Source organism: Aegilops tauschii, chromosome 6, assembly GCF_002575655.3.
Source record: "Aegilops tauschii subsp. strangulata cultivar AL8/78 chromosome 6, Aet v6.0, whole genome shotgun sequence".
Lineage (NCBI taxonomy): Eukaryota > Viridiplantae > Streptophyta > Magnoliopsida > Poales > Poaceae > Aegilops > Aegilops tauschii.
The window spans coordinates 110768006-110787088 of record NC_053040.3 but is presented as its reverse complement, the minus strand read 5'-3'; the positions used below and the strand labels follow the sequence as shown (position 1 = coordinate 110787088).

Sequence of the window (19083 nt, the reverse complement as noted above, 5' to 3'; positions counted from 1 at the left end):
GCACTTTGCTCCAACTCGACAATCCCGAGGATGTCTTCGTCTTCGCCGCGGAGGCCAGCAAGCTGACGCCGCCATCGCCGGAGCCCGAGGCCGAGAGCCTCATCGACAAGATCGCCTCCTGCTGTCGGGTCTTTACGTTCGCGGACGACGACACCGACGAGCGGCTTGTACCTGCTTCAGTGCAGGTTTAGTTGTCAGCTTGCTTGATCCATAGTGCAGACAACAGGACGTGCATGCATATTTATGCAGGATAGCAAGATCAAGAGATCAGGGGGTAATTAGGTTGTTGGTCGGCCGGTCTAAGAAAAGCGCCTTCTGTTTGGCGTTGGTGATGGTCAGGCCAGTTTGATTCGTGTCGCTCGGAAGTGGGATCCTACTTATGCCCATATAAACCCACATAAAAACTGATGGAGTGTTGGCTATCACCCACCAAAGTGTGTTGGGATTAAGTGGGGCTGTGGTGGGACTCCCACGATCAGTCCCACCTGCAGCTTTAAGCTAGCTAAAGCCCACTCGATGGCAATCCAGTCGATTTATGCCTTCTTCCCTTAGTTGGCCTTCTTGAACGCCGCCACCTGTGCCGCCGCGGCACTGTCGGAGCCACCAGCCGCCGCCGCCGCCGCGAATGCGTCCCTCACCTGCTGGGTGGTGTAGGCGAACCCCGGGCGGGTCATGGAGTTGAGCAGCGCTGGGTGCCCTCGCACAGCAGCGCGCCGGCGCCGTCGGTCCTCGTGTTCGCCAGCGCGTCCTTGATGCTCACGCTCGGGCCGCCGGCGACCGCGCCACCGGCGGCGCCGAAGAAGTGGCTCACCGAGCTCGGCCAGCTCCCCAGCGCCGACCAGGTCTACATGGGGTGCGTCCTCCAGTAGCTACGTGCAAAAACAAGTGGAGCGTCACGGGCCCAACACGTCAGTGAGTTAACTCGTGGTATGCGCAGAAGAAAGAAAATGTTACGTGCCGGTGTAAGTGGCTTACTCGCATGTCCCGAGGCTGTTGGGGTCGACTGGGATGAGCGGCGTCGGTGTGACAGACCCGTGGCTGCTGTGCGACGGTGCAGCCGGAGTTCCGCTGTAGGAGACTCCGTCGTGGGCCGGCGTCGAGGAGCTCCCGTAGGCCCGTCGTGGGACGGCGTGGGTGAGCTGCCGTAGGCACCGCCAGTGGAAGGCGTCGGGGAGCTCCCGTACGCGCCTCCGCCGTGGGATGGCGCGTCCGGAGTGGACCCGTAACCTCCTCCGTTGTGCGACTGGTCAGGCAACGAACCAGAGCCGCCGTGCGAAGGCGGCGTCCCGTACCCGCCGTGCGACGGGTCAGGCAACGACCCGGAGCCGCTGTGCGACGGAGTCAAGCCGGAGCCGCCGTGCGACGGCGTAGTGCCGGAGCCTCTGTGGACTGTGGTAAGGCGGCGTGCCGGAGAAGCGGCACGGTGGTGCCCCCGTGGCCGGGGAAGTTGTGCGGGTCGAGCGACGGCGTATAGTCCGGCTTCTTCACGTCATCTGCGAGCACGCCACGAGACGACATTTGTTACAACCTAGCTCACTACTCACCACAAGCTGCATGCACAAGATCCAGAGTAGCTAGGTACGCACCTTGGCTTGCCTTGTCCGTCGGGCCGGTCCTGGCCGAGATGGCGACGAAGGCCTGGGTGGCCAACGCGGCGAGCAGGAAGCTCGCGAGGAGAGTTCTCTGCGCCCCCATGTCCTCTAGCTGGTTACCTATATCTGTGGCATGCGTGCATGCATGCATGGTTGATGGTTGCGTTTCGGACGGACGGACGTGAGCTTGCGTTTTGGTTTTTCCGTTTGAGTTGATGGTTTGGTCTGTGCGGGTTAATTACCGAAAAAGGGTTGCCCCCGCTTTATATTATAAAGCAACGACCACACGCTGGGGCCTCAGCACAAGCAAGCCCAAAAGAAACGAAAAAGGAACTGAAGAGAAAATAATGCCAACAACGGCGGATCAACGAAAACGATGAGGACCCGCAACCGCCGCGCTGGGGCCTCAGCACAAGCAAGCCCAAAAAAAGAAAAAGGAATTGAAGAGAAAATAATGCCAACAACGACGGATCAACGAAAACGATGAGGACCCGCAACCGCCGCGCCCACCGGAAAATTCCACCACGCTCCTAGCACTCCGGACCGCCGCATACCAAACAACACCTTCAAGAAGGATCGCGACGATGACGACGCTGTTGCCAATGCGGGTTAATTCACAGCAACATCAGGGGCCTCTTTGCAAAAGAGCACGCGCTGACCGGGTATGCACCCACACATCCATATGGCGCTCTCTGATTCGCCAGGACCAAATTTGCATATCTTATGCAAGTTGAGGGACTGGGTAGGATCAAATTTCAAGTTAGAGGACTAAAGTATCACATTGAGAGCAAGTTCTAGGACTCCGGATGCTTTTAACTTGCTTATTATCTTCAGAGTAGCCATAGCCAGCTTTTCGTTCCGCGCACCTTGTTTCTTTACGTGCGAAATGCACGGAAGATCTTCTCGTCTCAGTAGGGAGCTATGCTATCTACCTCGGCGCACCATGCGTGCTCTCTCTCGCCACCGCCGTCCCTCGTCACGTGCGTCGGCGAGCGCAGCCGCTGGCCACCGCAGCACCGCAGCAAACGTGACCGGCCGGCGTGGAGGCCCGTGCACGCGCGTCGTCGAGGAGGCTAGCTAGCTGCTCGATCCTAGCAGCTAGGCCCTGAGGTCAAACGACGCAAGCTGCTGCGTGGATCTGCGCGTGCTCGTTTGTTGCCTTGCTCGTTCCCGGTGGCGTTGCAAGGTCAAATCCGGAGTCTCGCCATGCCTCCCCCCTCTCATTTGGTGCAACGATGGCAGGGGCGGAGGTGAAGGCTGCCGGACTCTCTCTCTCTCTTTCTCTCTCTCTCTCTACTTCGGATCATTTCCAAGCTAGTAGTATCACTTTAGCATCAGTGTCTTGGCCTATAGCCCTGTGCTCTCCATGTAATCTGTTGTTAGCAGAAGTGCGTTAGCAAACAGGTGCCTCTTGCGTCTCTGTCCCATCAGCAGTCAGCAGCTGGGCGTGCATGCATGTTGGTCTCTGTTCCAATTCGTCATGCAGTAACAACATTTCGGCCGCGGCCGTCCGTTTGGGTCGGCGCGCACAAAAAAGCCGGCCCAACGCGCCGATCCGAAAGGACGCGCGTCCGCTTTTGTCCGCCTGCCGACCCATTCCCGGTCCATTTTTTGAGCCTGATTTGCGTCGGCGCGGACACAAGACGGACGAGCGCGCTCGCCCTCTTTCCTCACCGGGCTCGCTGGTCGGCGGCACAGTGGATTCACACCCTCGCCCGCTTGCTACGTCATCGATGCCGCCGGCCATTTTTTCAGATTAAAATGGATACATAGATAGTTCTAGCTTACAGAGATAAAAGAAAAAGACTACTACTCCTCGCTTTCTGACTCCGACTCGGTAATGTCCTCCTCCGACGTCTCAAGGTAGGCGTCAGCAAGCTGCTCGTCTTCAAAGTCCCAACCCGACGTTTCTCGTAGCTTCAGTTTCAATTGAGCTGCCTGCTTCCGCGAACGCTTGTCCTCCCGATAGACGGCTCGCTCCCTCCTCCTCGCGTCCCTCTCCAACCTCAATTGCTTGTAGAACTGGCGCTCGTCGACGATGTCCTGCGGGAAGCCTCCGCGCCACACCACCAAGGCTTCCACGTCCTTCTCTGCAATGGCGAGGCGACGCTGCCGCCTCCAGTGGACACGACGATCCTCGTCGGTGAAAAGCCGCGGGAGAGGCGCCAGATCCTGCGCCCGCTGGCTCGACACGTTGGGAAAATTCATATCCCGACGAGGCCTCAGGAGGCGCCACGCCGCCGCGTCGTGCGCGCGGGCGGCCTCCTCTACGGTGTCGAAGGTATCGAGGATGAGACGTTTCTCGCGAAACCAGATCTCGGAGGAGAAGGCGCCGGAGCGGCGCTCGCGGACTCCGCGAAAATCCGAAGCGCCCAGGCGGCGGATCGACATGGTGGCGCAGAGGCGGTGAGAGTGGGCGGCGGACAGAGTGTGGAAGGAGCGCCTTCTTTATAACGAGCGCCGGCCGCGGCGCGCGCGCGAAGCTTTCCCGCGCGCTGGAGCGCCAAAACCAGCGCGCGCTAGGCCGCTTTCCCCCGTGCGCGCGAACCTTTCCTGCGCGCTGGAGCGCCAAAACCAGGGCGACGACATGATCTTAAACGCGCGCGGTCATGAAATGGGTCGGCTCGTTGGGCGCACTGCCGACCCAAAACTAAAAGAGGGCGGATGACGGGCGGGCGGCCAACCTAAACAGACAAAAAACGGACAAAAACACCATCGGTTTGGGTCGGCCGTTGGAGTTGCTCTAACCTGAGAAACAAAAGGACTCTTCCAATTTGACACATTGTCATTATCGGCGCTAGAGTAACAGTTTTAGTGTTTTTTTAGGGGATAACAATTTTAGTTAGATGGAGTACTTATAAACACACACAAAATCTAGTAATACTAGCCATTTGTTATGGTTCGCTGTAGAGCATGCCGCTATGATGGGTAGAGCATGCTGCGCAGATTGCTGCAGGAGTCGTCCATCCATCCATCCATGGTTCGGTGTAACAAGCTGTGCTCAGCCAACTGCATGCCGGTTTCTCGGTTCATTGTCAAGTCGCTCGCATGGTGCATGAGCCTGTGGACGTAATGATGCCCCTGGCCTTTTGATTCGAACCCAAGAGTATATACTTATAATCGAAAGAAGAAGAAAATTGACGTGTCGATGTCGATTGGACGCGCTCCTCATGATCTCCAGTACCGTACGCCTGCTAATGTTGTGCCGTGCACCATGCATGCATGCACCGATGCACGGTCTGGCCTCTTTCCTTTTTATTATCACAAGGAAAAAATTCTCGTTCCCTCGCATGCATGCGCAAGCCTCTGCATCACCTTGGCCGCAGCAGAAGCATGCAGCCTTCCATGGGCTGCACTGCAGGGTTTCCCAGTAGGGCCGATCTGGATCCTCATTGGTCGCGGCGTTCTGTTTGCCTAATCGGTGCAAAGACATGTATACCCTCTGCCAGCCTTCTGCTCCGGTTCTGCCACCTGCCGCCCTCGCCGGTGCACCACTGGCCCAGTGCCTGCCCCGTTGCCTCCTACCGAGCCTAGGGCTTCAGGTAGGCCGGCCGTGGGGTGAGCGGGGCCGCGACGCATGGGCGTGAGTCGGACACTGGTTCGATGAGCAGGAGCAGATCGAAGCTCTGGCGTGGATGGACATGGATTGGTGACACACTGTGTGATGCGAAGCACGGCTGGTGTACTGCCGCGGAGCACCCGTCTCGTCTCTCCATGGAGCAAACGGCGATGGCTACGTTTTCCGACGAATTCCCGGCCTCTCTGCCTCGCATGTGTCGCTACGGAAGCGGACCGCTCCGTCGTGTCACGGATGGGAGAGCACGGGTCTCACGTCACAGCTAGCCCCTTCGCTCCTTCTTCTCTCTCCTTCACTGCTTCTCTCTCTCTTCATGTGTCGCAGTTTGCAAGAAAAGGTCGAAGAGATGGCTGTAAGCGTCACCCCAACGTGTCTCGTCTCAACACGTACGTTGGCTACAGTGGAAGAGTATATGCAGTGGTAGTCACTGGGACAAGAGTGACACAACGTAGAAATTGCAGTGGTGGGCTGGAAGTGCCGCTCGATCGGCTCACTCATTTAATGCTTCCCTATGTAGGTTAACTTAGTTTAATTTCATGTCCAAATAATAACGGTTCCCCTAATCTCATGTACTACTACTGCAGTGCTAATCCTCTGTAGCCAACGTACCAGGAGTTGAAAAAAATTATGTAGAAGTTAAGACTGTATTGAGGACAGAGGATGAAAAAAATTATGCAGGAGTTGAGAATGTATTGAGGACAGAGGATGTGCCATTTATTTATTTATTTTGAACACGGTACATCGTGGATACTAACATACACCTACTACATACACTCAGGATAGAGGATGGGCTAGGGCGCCAATCAGGCAAAATTAAGAATACCGGGAGTTTGAAAAACTATGCAGGAGTTGAATTTTATTGATGCTCCCTGGAAAAATACATATTTAATTGATGCTCATGACCTATGGCAATTTTCTCCTGGTTCTGCCATTTATAAGGTTTCCAAGGCATATAAAGCTTTGATCATAGCCTCAGAGATTTTGCCAATTCTAAAATGGCTTTGGAAAATTTGTTGTCCACTCAAGTACAGTATAAAATTTTCTTTTGGCTTCTCGTTAATAACAGACTGAATACGAGAGCTCTTTTGCGGAGGAAAAATATCGTTATGGAGGACTATACTTGTGCCACATGGAGGAGCTAGAAATAAGAGATCATCTCTTTTTCTACTGCCCTTTTGCTCAATTCTGTTGCCAATACACATGTGCCAATTGGACCCCTGATCATTTGGGCATACAAGAGGAAATTGTAAATATTAAACAGCCTCTGAATGTGACTTCTGCTATGGAGATCATCATCTTAGTTTCTTGGGTTATTTGAACTACTAGGAATGACTTCATCTTTAACATATCACCCCAAGCCTATATACTTTCAGGAGAAAATTCAAAGAGGAACTAGAATGGGTCATTTACAGAGTTAAGAGGAAGGATGCAGTGACTTTGAAGACTGGATATGGCTTTTAGATGATTCTGCTCTTGATGTTGTATTCTATTGGTTATTTTCTTCTTCTCTTAGGTTCTTTTTTTTTTTGCTTAATTAGTGCCCGTGTAGTTATTGTTTCATCCTTTTGGACATTACTTCTGTATTACTTATCTAAAAGTTCATAAAAATACACAGCAGAGTCCTGCTATTTCCCTCAAAAAGAAAAATAACTTTGTTGCTTGTGTAGAATTTCCCAGAACATCATGGTAAAACGGAGTACTCCTGGTGTGTAACATGATTTTATTTGTAAAACCTACTCTTTTTCGGATCTGGTTTGTAAAATATACTATTTTTTGGATTTGGTTTGTAAAACATACTCTACATGCGCTTCCACGTACTTAACTAACTTTATTAACTATGAACGACTGCCCAAATTAGCATTAGGCGGGGGCGGGGGGCTATAGCCCCTTACCCACCCCCGCAAATTGTCTTTTGTCAACCAGTTTTGTATATTAGGGCACTTATATCTTATAATCAGCATTAATCTATAATCACATATACACTGTTTATTTGTACCTATTTGTTGATAAAAGAATACATTACCGTCAAGCACTTGGAGGTATAGTAAACTAACTTTTAGTACAAAATTTAGTTGTTGAGTTGCCATATTGGATTAGCAAAATCCTCAAATCTATTTTCCTAGCAACATTCTTAGCAAGTGTAATGCATGAGTCGATCTTGTCTTTTCTGCTAACAATTGGAATCATTGGACAAAATGTTCTAGCGGACAAGCATATTGTCCATAACTTGGAAAACATGCGCCTGGGTTGGATGAATTGTGTGATTGTAAGCTAAAATCTCGTTCTTCTAGTTTGCATCAGTTTAAACACTTGATAATCAACAACATTCAACACTAGGCTACCCGGTGTCACTACCACGCTGCGAAGAAATATACCAGCTCTGGGCAAGCATCACACATTATCGCAATATATTGAGTTGCTCGTGTACTCATCATATGTATCACTTTGCACGCCTAGTTAGCATATAAGACAAAAACTTGGCATCCTTTCTATGACTTACCATCTAGATCAACCAAATTGGGCAGTACTACCTAGACTTATTTTATTCAATCTCACTACGGTAATAGTTCATATGTTTGATCCAATAAGTTGCCTTTATGATTTGGTGAATGAACAACTTTTGGAACTTCATTTGGGGGTAGGGGGCCAATGCCCTCCCCTCCCACCTCCTCCCCCAAATTGGGAAATTTTTTTTTACTTATATAGACTTCCCCAAATGGAGTACAATTGTCTAGAACATTTTGCTAATACAGAGGTGACCATGACCACGGGGAAAAGGTCGAGAACATCAACAACCTGTTGTGGTGTTCCTCCTCATCGTCGCCGCCACCACAAAGGGCAACAATGACGACTCACTCACGAGACGACTATTAGAGCGCTAGAGCCTTCTTGAGAAGGAGACACACTCGAGATCAAGAGAGATTGAGAGAAAGTGAGGGGGAGGGAGAGATATAGAGGGAGGGGAGGGAGGGTTGGAGGAAGGGGGGAGATCTTGCAGGTACACATTGGTGTGACAACCACGTTCGGAAATATAAGGCTGGTCGTAGTGGGAGTATCATATACTAGTATCATGCATATGATAATAGTATATGATACAAGTATCATATGTTGGTATCATAGATGACTTCATTTATTGTCATGCATGGCACATAGTAGCACATAATTTAACATGATATGGTATCATGATATGATACTCAACTCTTTTTTTCTTCATTTAATTCTATGCCACCTCATCAAAATAGTCTAGCTGGCTCGCATGATACTACATATGATACTCCCATTACGGACATCCTAATTGGGGTTTGGTGGTAAGTCATCATTGTGTTTGTTTCCAATCTGCCAGACATCATAAATTTCATGTTGAATGTGTTACATAAATGTTTTTCAATAAATATGTTTTTAGCTCTTGATATTTTAGTATGGTTGTAAATTTATCCACTCACATATCACTGAGAAATATTTCTAGTCGGGAAGGAAGAAAGGGAGAAAAAAAGAGTGCTTTGATGTAAAAAAAAAGTCGCCAAGTAAGACTAGTTACCATATTACTCGCAAGAGTAACAGGCTTTGGACCCTAAAAAAAAGAAAAAAAGAGTAACAGCCCTTGCTCGTTGCCGGTGGCGTGGCACGGTCAAATCCGGAGTCTAGACATGTTTTGACTCTCTCTTTTGGTGCAAATGCAGGGGCAGGGGCAGGGGCAGGGGACGAAAGGCTGCCGGACTTTGGACATTATCGTAGCACAGCCCTGTCGCTGCATCTTCTCTGTCCTTTTTCGAAATTTTCATACTTTTTTCTTTTGAGTGGTCGAACTTTTCATGCTGGTCGTTGTATCTCCATATAGTATAATCACTTCCTTATCCTGTAGCCCTGTATTTGTCAATGTAATGTTTGGTAGGTCATGTCGGCTTGTGTTATTTCTATGAAAAGTTTGTCTTACGTGTTGAGCCCTGCGGTTTTTTGCATTCCGGAAGCAGCATAGCATTGCGTGCATGCAGCTCGAGGGTTCTACCAGTTCCGAGTGTTTGATTTGGTGGCGGTAGTTTTTTGGTTCACATCTTTGTTTCAGGGCATTTTATATATTTGTTTCGATTGGGTCTGGTTGGGCAAATGTAGAGTAAAAATCAACATATGCATGTAGTAGGCTTCATGTATGAAGAGAGCAATTAGTTAGCATGTTATTTGATTGCCTGCTTTGTCGTTGTTTGGTTGCAAACTGCTAAAGATGTGATCACCACTTCTCACTAGCGTGACCTTACCGCACTCACACTGAACATTGTCTTGACCTAACTAGGAAATATATGGCGTTTTATCCTAACTACTAGCAAATGACATTACAAGTTATTAAGAGTCAATATGGCTGAATAGGGGAAGGTTCAACGATGCTAACTAGATGGAAGTTCATCCTCTTCCTCTTCCTCTTCCTCTGGTGCTGCTGTGCTACTGCTTCTTCTTCTCTTCTTTTGCTGCTTCTTCTTCTTGTTCTTCTGCTTCAGATTCTTATCTGACCTCTGTTATCCACATTGCCTGAGCCCACTTTAATCTTTTGTTCTTCCACTCTTCGTTGTCGAACGCCTCCACGCCATGGCCAGAGCTATCACCTCATCAGGAGTCACATCTTCCTCCTCCGGCACAAGTTCATCGATCCCTCACTGCAAGTTCATCAATTCCCCATTGCAGGTTTAAGAGCAACTCCAATGGGGCGATCCATTTTGTCCGCCTGCATCCGTTTGGGACGATCGTCATAGCGGGTTTATCTAATTATAAAACCAACCTTCAGTATGCATGCTAAGCCGGTTTCTGGGCATGTTTTCGAACATCTGACCTTCAATTTGCAGGTAGCAACATGAACTCTCCCCAGCTCCGGCTAAGATAGATGAGATTGTTTGAAGAAAATCCAACAGGAAAGGACATCAGTCACAAACTAGCTAGTCGATCAGCAGACTACCATATTGCTTAGCTTTCATGCAGCTTGATCAACCGCACGACAGTCCACACCTCACCGCGCGGTAAAAACAGAAAGGCAACTAATTAAGAGGCAGTCCAAGATGGCAAGCTACGCATTGCCCATTGCAGGCTGGTGACGCCGCCGCCGTATGCCGTCGAGGATGAGGGGCTCGGTGACGATGGAGAGCACGTGGCTGCAGCTCCGCCTTCACGGCCATCACCGGCCGCAGCTCCTCCTGCTCCTCCGTGGAGGTGGACTGCACGCCGCCACCGGGCTCGACCACGTGGCGCCTGGAATGACGACGGCCTGAACTCCTCTCCCCGACGGTTGTCGGTGCTGCATAGGCCTATGGTGAGCTGCAGCTGGATGGCGCCGTCGTCTCCCCGCGAGATGAGCGCCGGCGGTGAGTACGGCGCTGCGTGGCACGATGGCGGCATGAGCTGCAGCTCGAGGTCGTGCCTGCTGCGACTGGTGTCTGGCGGCGGCAAGAACCCGACGAACGTGGGGACGGTCGGGCTCCGCAATGCCGCGGCGCCGGGCCGAAACACCGCGCCGATGAGGATGTCACTGGATGGGCTGGCGAAGCTGGACAGGGACGGTGATGTCGCCTGCTGCTGCGGCCCGGACGACGCGCCGCACGCCGGCGCCGACGGCACGCCCGCCTGTGGGGGAACGGCGCGGCACGTTTGCTTGTGATATGCGAACTTGTCCACCCTGCACCGCATTCACAGTTTTAGACGCGGCCGGGCACGAATGATCACAGCGTCAACTACGTACCGGAAGAAGACGCGGCCGCAGTGGCAGGGGTAGCGGAGTACGCGGGCGCGGGTGCGGCTACCGCCGCAGGTCTTGAGGTGGGCCTTGTAGTCGCCGTGGACGGCGTAGGCTCTGGAGCAGCGGGAGCAGGACCACTGGCGGTGGGCGCCGTGCTGGCGGCGGAAGTGGTGCTTGACGGCGCTGGCGCCGCTGAGGGCACGGGAGGGGTGGTGGTGCGGGCAGCTGGGCTCCGGGCACACGAACACCCGCTTCCGGGCCGGCGGCGCCGCCTTGCCGGCCTCCCGCTTCTGCAGCTGCTCCCACGGCACGCCGTGCCGCCGCCGGTGCATCTGTAGGTTCGTCGCCCGCCGGAAGCCCCGGTTGCAGATCTCGCACACGTACGTCTTCGGCTCCAGCAGCGTCCGCGGGGAGAGCGACACCACCTCCGCGTCCGGGTCTGCGCGCCGCGAGGTCCACGCATGGATGTGAGGTGCCATTCCACATTTCCACATACACACTGCAGGCTACCAAATCTTGGCACCGATCGACCTACGAATGTAATGCATGCATCGGCGTCGATTACCTGGTGTGCCGGCTGGCCGGCACTTTCTCTTGGTCGCGGAGGAGGGGGCGGCGATCTGCAGCCACCCGGACGGCGGCTCCGCCGTCTCCTCGACCTCGTTCGTAGCCGGCGCGGCCGTGGCGATCGTGCTCATCTCGACTATTGTAAGGAGAAAGGCAGCCAGGAGAGATGGGGAGGGAAAGGCAGAGTCTTGGAGTGAAGACAGACAAAAAAGGAGGCACTGAGGTTTCCACCGTCTTGAGGTTTTTGCAGCTGCATGTGCGCTGCGCGACGGTCACGCTGTAGGCCACTCCTAGAAATTAGGACTTTTTGTTTCTACACATATGATGGGTGTATGTTTGGGGCAGCTTGGAACTGTTGCACAAAAGAACAAGAGTAAAAGCATGTGTTAAAGTCAAAAAACTTGTACTCCTATGTTTCAAAAGTGTTGCTAACTCTGAATGGCATGGCAATTCTTATTCCTTTGTTATGCCCAGAAAGTATTTTTTTAGCTGTGAGAATGCAGTCTTTTTGTAACTAGATGAGCAAATTATTACAGTATGCTAAATATTTTTAAGATTTTTTATACAAGACATGTGTATGTGAAATGAAGTTTTCTCACCCGGGCTATGCTTGAATGCAATGACCTGCACGGGTTATTGTCGCATGCGGTGAAATAAATGCAGGAGACGGATGGTGAGGGAGAGACCTGGCGGTCTTGAGTCGCATTGAACGACACAATCTATGAGCGCACCTCGTCTCGCTGCAAGAGTGAACTTTTGCAACGGTAGGCAACTCGCCGTTCATTTAAGGTTTGGATGCTTCGCATGCGGCATTAAATTTTGGGTTAATCATTTGCTCACGCTTCATTTATGCCGGGTCGCCAGGATGAATGTTCAGGTGGTGACAATTAATGAAGATGGATACACGATGGGGTAGGGGCGTAGGGCACCAAATTGGGCAAAATTAAGAAACCTTCATTGCTAGTGTAGGATGAAGTACTACTACCTCCGTCCTGGTTTAGTATTTAGTGCTAAATTTTAATAGTAGATTTAACAAAAATAATAATAATGCATGTCATAAAGAAATATTTTGTTGGATTCGTATTTGAACATAGTTTCTAATGATATATTTTTTTATTACATGCATTAACATTTTATTAGTGAACTTTAAGGTCAAATTTTGACATAAAATATAAGGGCATCAATAAACTAAGACCGAGGTAGTACTAGTATAAAAGCGGTGGAAGGCGGGAGTAGTATCCATATATACTATCACATGTAATAACACGACGGTCGAGTGTACATTTGTACATCCGTCTTAACACTAGCTAGTACCACTAGTTTATTTTGTAACCTTGAACGACATCCATATATACTGCATGCGATATGGCAACAGTGCTCTATAAAATGATCGCATACTCTATTAAATGGTTACAGTACTCAGAAAATGAAGAACTCCGTGGTCGTGCCTTGTACTCCCACAAGAACAGCCATCGTGTAAACTGCAAGAGAAAGTAGACCATGCATGCATGCATGCACGCAGATAGTACACCGCAAGTCCGTGCAAAAAGACAAATATGCGGTGCTGGCCGGTGCACAGTAGATGTAGCAAGGCTGCTGCAGACCTGTGAAAACCTCTTTGCGACCCCTGAGCAGGCTGCATGTCAACTTTTCAGAGGTCTCTTTTCTATTTTCCCATAAGAGGCAATCAACCGGTTGACGAACGCTCATCCCTTGCTTGCCTCCTTTGATGCATGGCTACAGGCGGACCAAGTCACGCAGATTCTACAAGATCTCGATGACACGAAACACGTCAAACGATGGAAACGACGAGAGACGAGACCGCAAAGAGCCTGTGGACAAAGCGACAAGATGCATGCATGCGGCCGGGCTGCTGCACAGGAGCTGCCGTCTGCTGGTTCAGGCTGTGGCAACCTCTCGGGGTTTGTCTTTCACGGAAGAGGCAACTGTTTGACGTGCCATCTTTGTTTCCCTCCTTTGATGGCTACCATAAAAATGGAGCTGGCAGTGCAAAATGGGGAAGGACCCGAGGTTTTTCTACTTCCAGATTCCAATCGTCCACGGACCTGGCTTGGGCTAAACACCTCGGCAAGACGACACCATTTTCTGTCACGAAAAGCACAAACACAAGAAGACACACTATATTGCACGAAGAACACATCACATATTTATGCAACGCTGAGACCTAGACTAGATTAGCATGCAGTTGCAGGAGAGAGAGAGAGAGAGAGAGGGAGGGAGGGAGGGGGAGAGAGAGAGAGAGAGAGAGATGCAAAGTTTAGTTTAGTGGTTACGTTCCGTTTGACTACTGCTACTTCAACAAGAGCGAAGAGACTGCGCTTCAAGGATACACGGCGACATTCCAAAACTACATAATTTAGTGGCAAAAGCCCTGTTTGGATCATCGTTTTCTATTTAAATAACCCCGTAAAAAAATACATGTCTCGGTCGGTTGTTTTCTTTTTGGTCGGGAATTGCCCATTAAGAGACACCTGTAAACAAAACCCCTATGTAATAGTTACGAACCCTTATATCCTCGAGACCAATCTTATAGAAGAAGTTAGAATAAAATCGAAACCAAATCTGAAAAGAATAGGGCAAACAGACCGATCAGCGGCCTATGGTACGAGCGCATGTACCGCCGCTCGTACCATTAATGGCCTTGAGTTTTTTTTTTTCAAACCTGTTGGTGAAGTCGAAGACTGGTACGACCGCGGGTAGAAGCGGCCAGCTTCTAGTAAAGGCCGTCTTGGAAATCAAGATCTACTGTTACTTTCGCCAAGGACGGTACAACCGGTGGTACGAGCAGCTCTCTCATACCATGACCCATCGTTGGCAAACAATGCTTTATGTTGCTTCCATCGAAGGGGAGTCAATTGCAAGAAACCACCACATTTGCGGCTAGGTTTGCAGGAAACCACCAACTCGTTAATCCGTTGCAGAAAACACCGGAAAATTTGTTAAGTCGTTGCAAAAAGCACTGATTGGGTGATTTGGCCCGTTTGATCACTTTCTGACAAGTGGGGCCAGATTGTAAGGAGCTTAACTGGCAAAAAATTAGCACACACACCCCTAGATATTTACAGAAAAGGCAATCAGGCCCCCGGTCCCCGCGGCGGCGGGGGCGCGCTGTTCGCCGTGCCGAGGCTGTTCATCGGGCTCGCGGCTGCCAAGCGCGCGCCGGACGGCGCCGGCGAGTCGGAGCGGAGCCCGACGTCGCCGCTTGACCCCAAGGCGCTGCTGCTCCGCTCGCCGCGCTCGCCGAGGACCTGGGACGCCGAGCCGGTGGGGCTCGGCTTGGTCGTCGACGTCGCCCTCGCGGCCGGCGCCGACTCCGCCGCCGCCAAGACCTGCGTGCTCAGCCCGCGCCTGCGCCTCAGGACGCACGGCTGCGCCGGCTCCACGACCAAGGGCTGCGGCGGGGGCGGCCACTCGCAGCCGGAGCTCGGGGGCAAGACCATCTCCTGCCCGGCCTCGGCCACCGCCGGCATGTCGGTGCCCTGCAGCAGGTTCTTCCACGGGGATCTGAAGTCTGGTCCGGAGGCCGCTCGGCCGGACGGCGCCCACTCCGGCGCCAAGCGGCATTGCTTCCACCTCGGCGAGCTCCCGGGGCCGGGGTCCTTGCCGGCGTCGATCGCCGGCGGGGCACGACGGTTCGTTGGGTCCGTGCGTACTGGACGGCAAGGCCAGTGCGCCGCGATTGTCCACACCGGGGGCCTGATTGCCTTTTCTGTAAATATCTAGGGGTGTGTGTGCTAATTTTTTGCCGGTTAAGCTCCTTACAATCTGGCTCCACTTGTCAGAAAGTGATCAAACGGGCCAAATCACCCAATCAGTGCTTTTTGCAACGACTTAACAAATTTTCCGGTGTTTTCTGCAACGGATTAACGAGTTGGTGGTTTCCTGCAAACCTAGCCGCAAATGTGGTGGTTTCTTGCAATTGACTCATCGAAGGGTGGTATGACCGTCTATCTGAGCTCGTGCGCTCGTAACGTGAACTGTCAACCGCCATGGAATCCTGGGGGTCATTGTGTCCCTTTAGTATGACGTAGGGTACGAGCTGGAGCGCTTGTACCTTGCATCATCAAGCATGGGAAACAACAAGGATTTGGAGCTCACGGCTCGCAAAAAATGTCGGACATAGGAAACAACAAGGACTTGGAGCTCACGGCTGGCAAAAAATGCCGGGCATAGGAAGGAACAAGGACTTGTAGCATGGACGTCGGCGAAGATTTAGACTAGTTTAACTTTCGGTCACTTCTATTTAATGAAGTATGTCGAAAGTCTCATGAATGCGGGGTTTGCATGAAATCGTTCACATTGTTCTAATTCCTTTTGAAATGTGTCTAGCCGTTTGAGATACACGGTTGGAAAGTCGTCTCCTGTATCCATATCCTCGGATGTTTACGGACAGATATCGTGTCCATTTTAGCGGTTCGCGTTTGAGATGCCCTATGCAATAGTGTTTGTTGTCTCTTTGTTGCACCGTGTTTTCTTTACCAACTAGGTAATTGCCCGTGCGTTGCTACGGGAGCGAACATTTTTTCAACACAACCAAGATTATAATGAAAAAAACATGATGCTATGAGATCACCAAAAGATCTACCTGATCTTACAAACATGGTATTTTGAGCAACATTGAGATATGTAAGCATCAATTTCACGTATTAGTGTCAAAGCAAGCATGAATCAAGGATACTAAACACGAAGTTCAAATAAAAGGAAGCAAGCTCACATCATTGTAGCCAAGTTCACCACAAATCTCTATTTTAAATTATTTTCCTACGATGTGGCTAAAATACTCCCCATATACTTGCATGAATCATAAATCACTAAATATAGGGGATTCCCGCCATACATCAATCGGTTGATTAAAAAGTTCCTCCATAGCGTGCGTTCATTCCATGCATGAGTCAAATATATATATGTAAATCTCTAAGTACCATATTAAAAAGTTTTCTCACAACAACAAAACATACTGTACCACTTCAAATTAAAATGGTACTTGCTTGTGCTCTTTAACCAATCCATTCTTCCATGTAAACATGAAGAAAGTAGTAGTGCATTATGATCACATGGCTTCTAATTATCCTTTTAGAAAGATAGTCAATACTTCCTACGCAACAAACTCAAGATAGTACGATGAAGAAAACAGTACTGAATTCCTAAACCGAAGTGTCAAATTCTCGGACAAATTACTTGGTATTTAGACGCTTTTTTTTTTTTGGAACGAAGGCTCCAGGGGAGCCCGACTTTGAACTAACAAAGCCATCAACCGGCCAGGGGTTACACAAGGCCATCGTTACAACCACGAGACAACTGCGAAAAGCAGCTAACAAGAACAGAAAAACAACAACAGATACATAGTGTTGCCGACGCAGCTTACAAGCACCAAAGACTACAAGCCCGCGAGGGATAAGCAAACTAAGCACTAGCTAGAAGTCGATGGAGTCCACCAATTGAAGTAGATCAAGCAGAGCACAACGGAGGGGTTCTTCAAACGGAGACAAAGTACAGCGATGGTCGCGCCCTCATCTACCCCGAAGGGTGACACCTTGTTCGATCCTCTCCTCTCCAAATCCAGAGGGGACCCCTGCCCCTCGCCTTGGCTCGAAAGGCGCCGGACCGCTGGAAGATGGAGAAGCTCACCCTAGAGCCAGGATTGGACACGACGCCGGGCACCATGGGAGATACTCAACCCGACGCAACACTACACGAGGATAACCAGCCGAATTGCCACACCGCAGGTCGCCGCTACAACCACCAAGGGGAAAAACTGCACAAAGGCACTGACACTGAACAAACGAACAACAAGCAGGATGAAGCAACCTGATAGGATGCAGATCAAGCCCGTATGGATAGGCTCCATGCCCAAGCCACCGTATCAAGTTGCTGCTAGCAAAAGAGGGGAGCCTTATCCCCTTTCTGCCCAAGAATGGCGCCAAACGACGAGCAAGCAAGCAAGGATCCGGCGAGCAATCCAAAGCAGAGCAACACTGCTACATCAACAGAGCACCAAGCTTCATCTCCCTCGTTGCTGACGCAGCCAACCCGACACCCACCTCACAACACTCTGCACACTCCTACCATGCCCAAGACGACACCTTCAAGAAGGTGGCGACGCACGTTGCGCCGTTGCCGTCCAGTCTTGAAAAGACAAGGGTTTTCACCCGGGTCATGGAGCAGGAGGGAGAGGAAACGAACCTCGACGAAGCCTCCAAGGAGGAGAACGACACCTGCCCGTGTCGTCGACGCCGTGGCCGGAGAACCAGCCAGGGATTTCTCCCGGTCCAGTTCCGCTGCTCTAGGCAACCCCACCAACCACGGATCCGGCGTCCAGAGGCCGCCGGCGACCAGATCCGGCGAGGAGGAGCGCTCTGAGGGGAAGTGGAAGCCGCCTTCAGATCCAGACGCGAACATGGATGCCGCGCCCCCGCTGCGACCGGCGCCAGCGCCCGCCGTCACTTGCCGCCCTCGCGACCAAGGAGACGGGGGACAACACCCGCAACGCCGCTCGCCGCAGAAAACGACGCCGCCGCGCCACCCGAGGCCGCTGCCTCGGCGCCCAAAGCCCTCCGCGAAGAGCGAAGCAGCCAGATCCTCGCCGCCGCCGTCCTGGGCGACCACGCGGGCTTCGCCGGAGGCCTCCTCGGGCGGCGGCGAGAGGGGGAGGAGGGGGGAAGGGGGGCCGGCGGCTAGGGTTTTCGTCGCCTCCCGTGTCGCCCCGAGCGGAGCGACGCGGGGGCCAGAGGAGGGCGTGAAGAAGACCCCCCCACCTCCCTCCCTCTCCCCACCCACTCACTGACAATACTTCACTGACAATATAATTTAGACGCTTATTTTCTCGATCGATACTTCAAATCGTACAAGAATTCTGCAATGCAAGATAATCAAGGAGGATAATAGATAGTGAGAGTGACAATCATAGTATTGAAAATAATTTCCTATAAATACATGAAGGTCGTGGATAAAATTGACAAACAATGAAACTTCTGTGCATTCAAAATAACCAAGTATCGGTAGCTGTTGGTAATTTCAGAAATGATATGCTTCACACCCCACCTCCCTCCCTCTCCCCACCCACTCACTGACAATGCCTAACCTCCATTCCTAAAGATGCCTAATAAAGGCATGTGATATTTCAAGCCAACATCTTGTGTCTAATATGATGGATGGTTCAAAATAAAATTCAACAAGGCACATACGGCTATTTTTTAGTCACCTTAAAAGTGCCAAATATCATGACTATCTATTGCAATTTCTTCCGCAATCCACCTTAAAATCAGTTAATTAGCTGCCCAAGTACATAAAAAAAGAAGTTGCTAAGCAAATCTTAGAATGTTGGATCTTGGATGGTTAGATGCGTACTATTTCTTATGCAGCCATAGAAGACCGTCCAACTGAACCGAATCATGATAGACTGCTCACAAACACAGAATAACAAAATGATTTTTTTTTTCTAACACAAGGTGTTAGTTAACTCCAGTTCATGGTTGAAGATATGTTATGCCTGCAGCCCCCAACGACGCCCCCACACGTCCAATACGACATCATAGGGTAGACGAGCGCGGCATGGAGATGTCGGACGGGAAACACGACCAGATCGATGAAAGGCTCCGCGCAGGGCAGAG

At 51.0% G+C, this 19083-nt stretch overlaps 3 protein-coding genes and 1 pseudogene across 3 annotated transcripts; 1 reads left to right on the top strand and 3 right to left on the bottom strand.

Moving 5' to 3' along the window:
- Window positions 1-216: 216 nt before the first annotated feature.
- Window positions 217-1910, bottom strand: LOC109733859 (uncharacterized; annotated as a pseudogene).
- A 1491-nt stretch (window positions 1911-3401) lies between these two features.
- Window positions 3402-3983, bottom strand: LOC109733865 (uncharacterized). The gene has a single exon (XM_020293075.1). The coding sequence runs from the start codon at window positions 3981-3983 to the stop codon at window positions 3402-3404; it is 582 nt and encodes a 193-aa protein (XP_020148664.1).
- Window positions 3984-10036: 6053 nt separating this feature from the next.
- LOC109733864 (uncharacterized) lies at window positions 10037-11583 on the bottom strand. Its single transcript, XM_020293074.2, has 3 exons — window positions 11451-11583; window positions 10889-11324; window positions 10037-10825 (listed from the first exon to the last, which is right to left on the bottom strand). The coding sequence occupies exons 1-3, from the start codon at window positions 11581-11583 to the stop codon at window positions 10195-10197; spliced, it is 1200 nt and encodes a 399-aa protein (XP_020148663.1). The 3' UTR covers window positions 10037-10194.
- Window positions 11584-13251: 1668 nt separating this feature from the next.
- LOC109733863 (uncharacterized) lies at window positions 13252-15196 on the top strand. Its single transcript, XM_073501802.1, has 2 exons — window positions 13252-13374; window positions 14474-15196. The coding sequence occupies exons 1-2, from the start codon at window positions 13252-13254 to the stop codon at window positions 15194-15196; spliced, it is 846 nt and encodes a 281-aa protein (XP_073357903.1).
- Window positions 15197-19083: the final 3887 nt, after the last annotated feature.

What these genes read in the sequence shown, in the direction of transcription:
- LOC109733865 (XM_020293075.1), bottom strand. Translation starts at nt 3,983, where the DNA reads ATGTCGATCCGCCGCCTGGGCGCTTCGGATTTTCGCGGAGTCCGCGAG.
- LOC109733864 (XM_020293074.2), bottom strand. Translation starts at nt 11,583, where the DNA reads ATGAGCACGATCGCCACGGCCGCGCCGGCTACGAACGAGGTCGAGGAG. An exon ending in CCGGCCAGCCGGCACACCAG is followed by an intron (nt 11,325 to 11,450) that starts GTAATCGACGCC and finishes CGCGGCGCGCAG; the next exon opens with ACCCGGACGCGGAGGTGGTG. An exon ending in TGCGGCCGCGTCTTCTTCCG is followed by an intron (nt 10,826 to 10,888) that starts GTACGTAGTTGA and finishes AATGCGGTGCAG; the next exon opens with GGTGGACAAGTTCGCATATC.
- LOC109733863 (XM_073501802.1), top strand. Translation starts at nt 13,252, where the DNA reads ATGGAAACGACGAGAGACGAGACCGCAAAGAGCCTGTGGACAAAGCGA. An exon ending in GGCTGTGGCAACCTCTCGGG is followed by an intron (nt 13,375 to 14,473) that starts GTTTGTCTTTCA and finishes CTTTCTGACAAG; the next exon opens with TGGGGCCAGATTGTAAGGAG.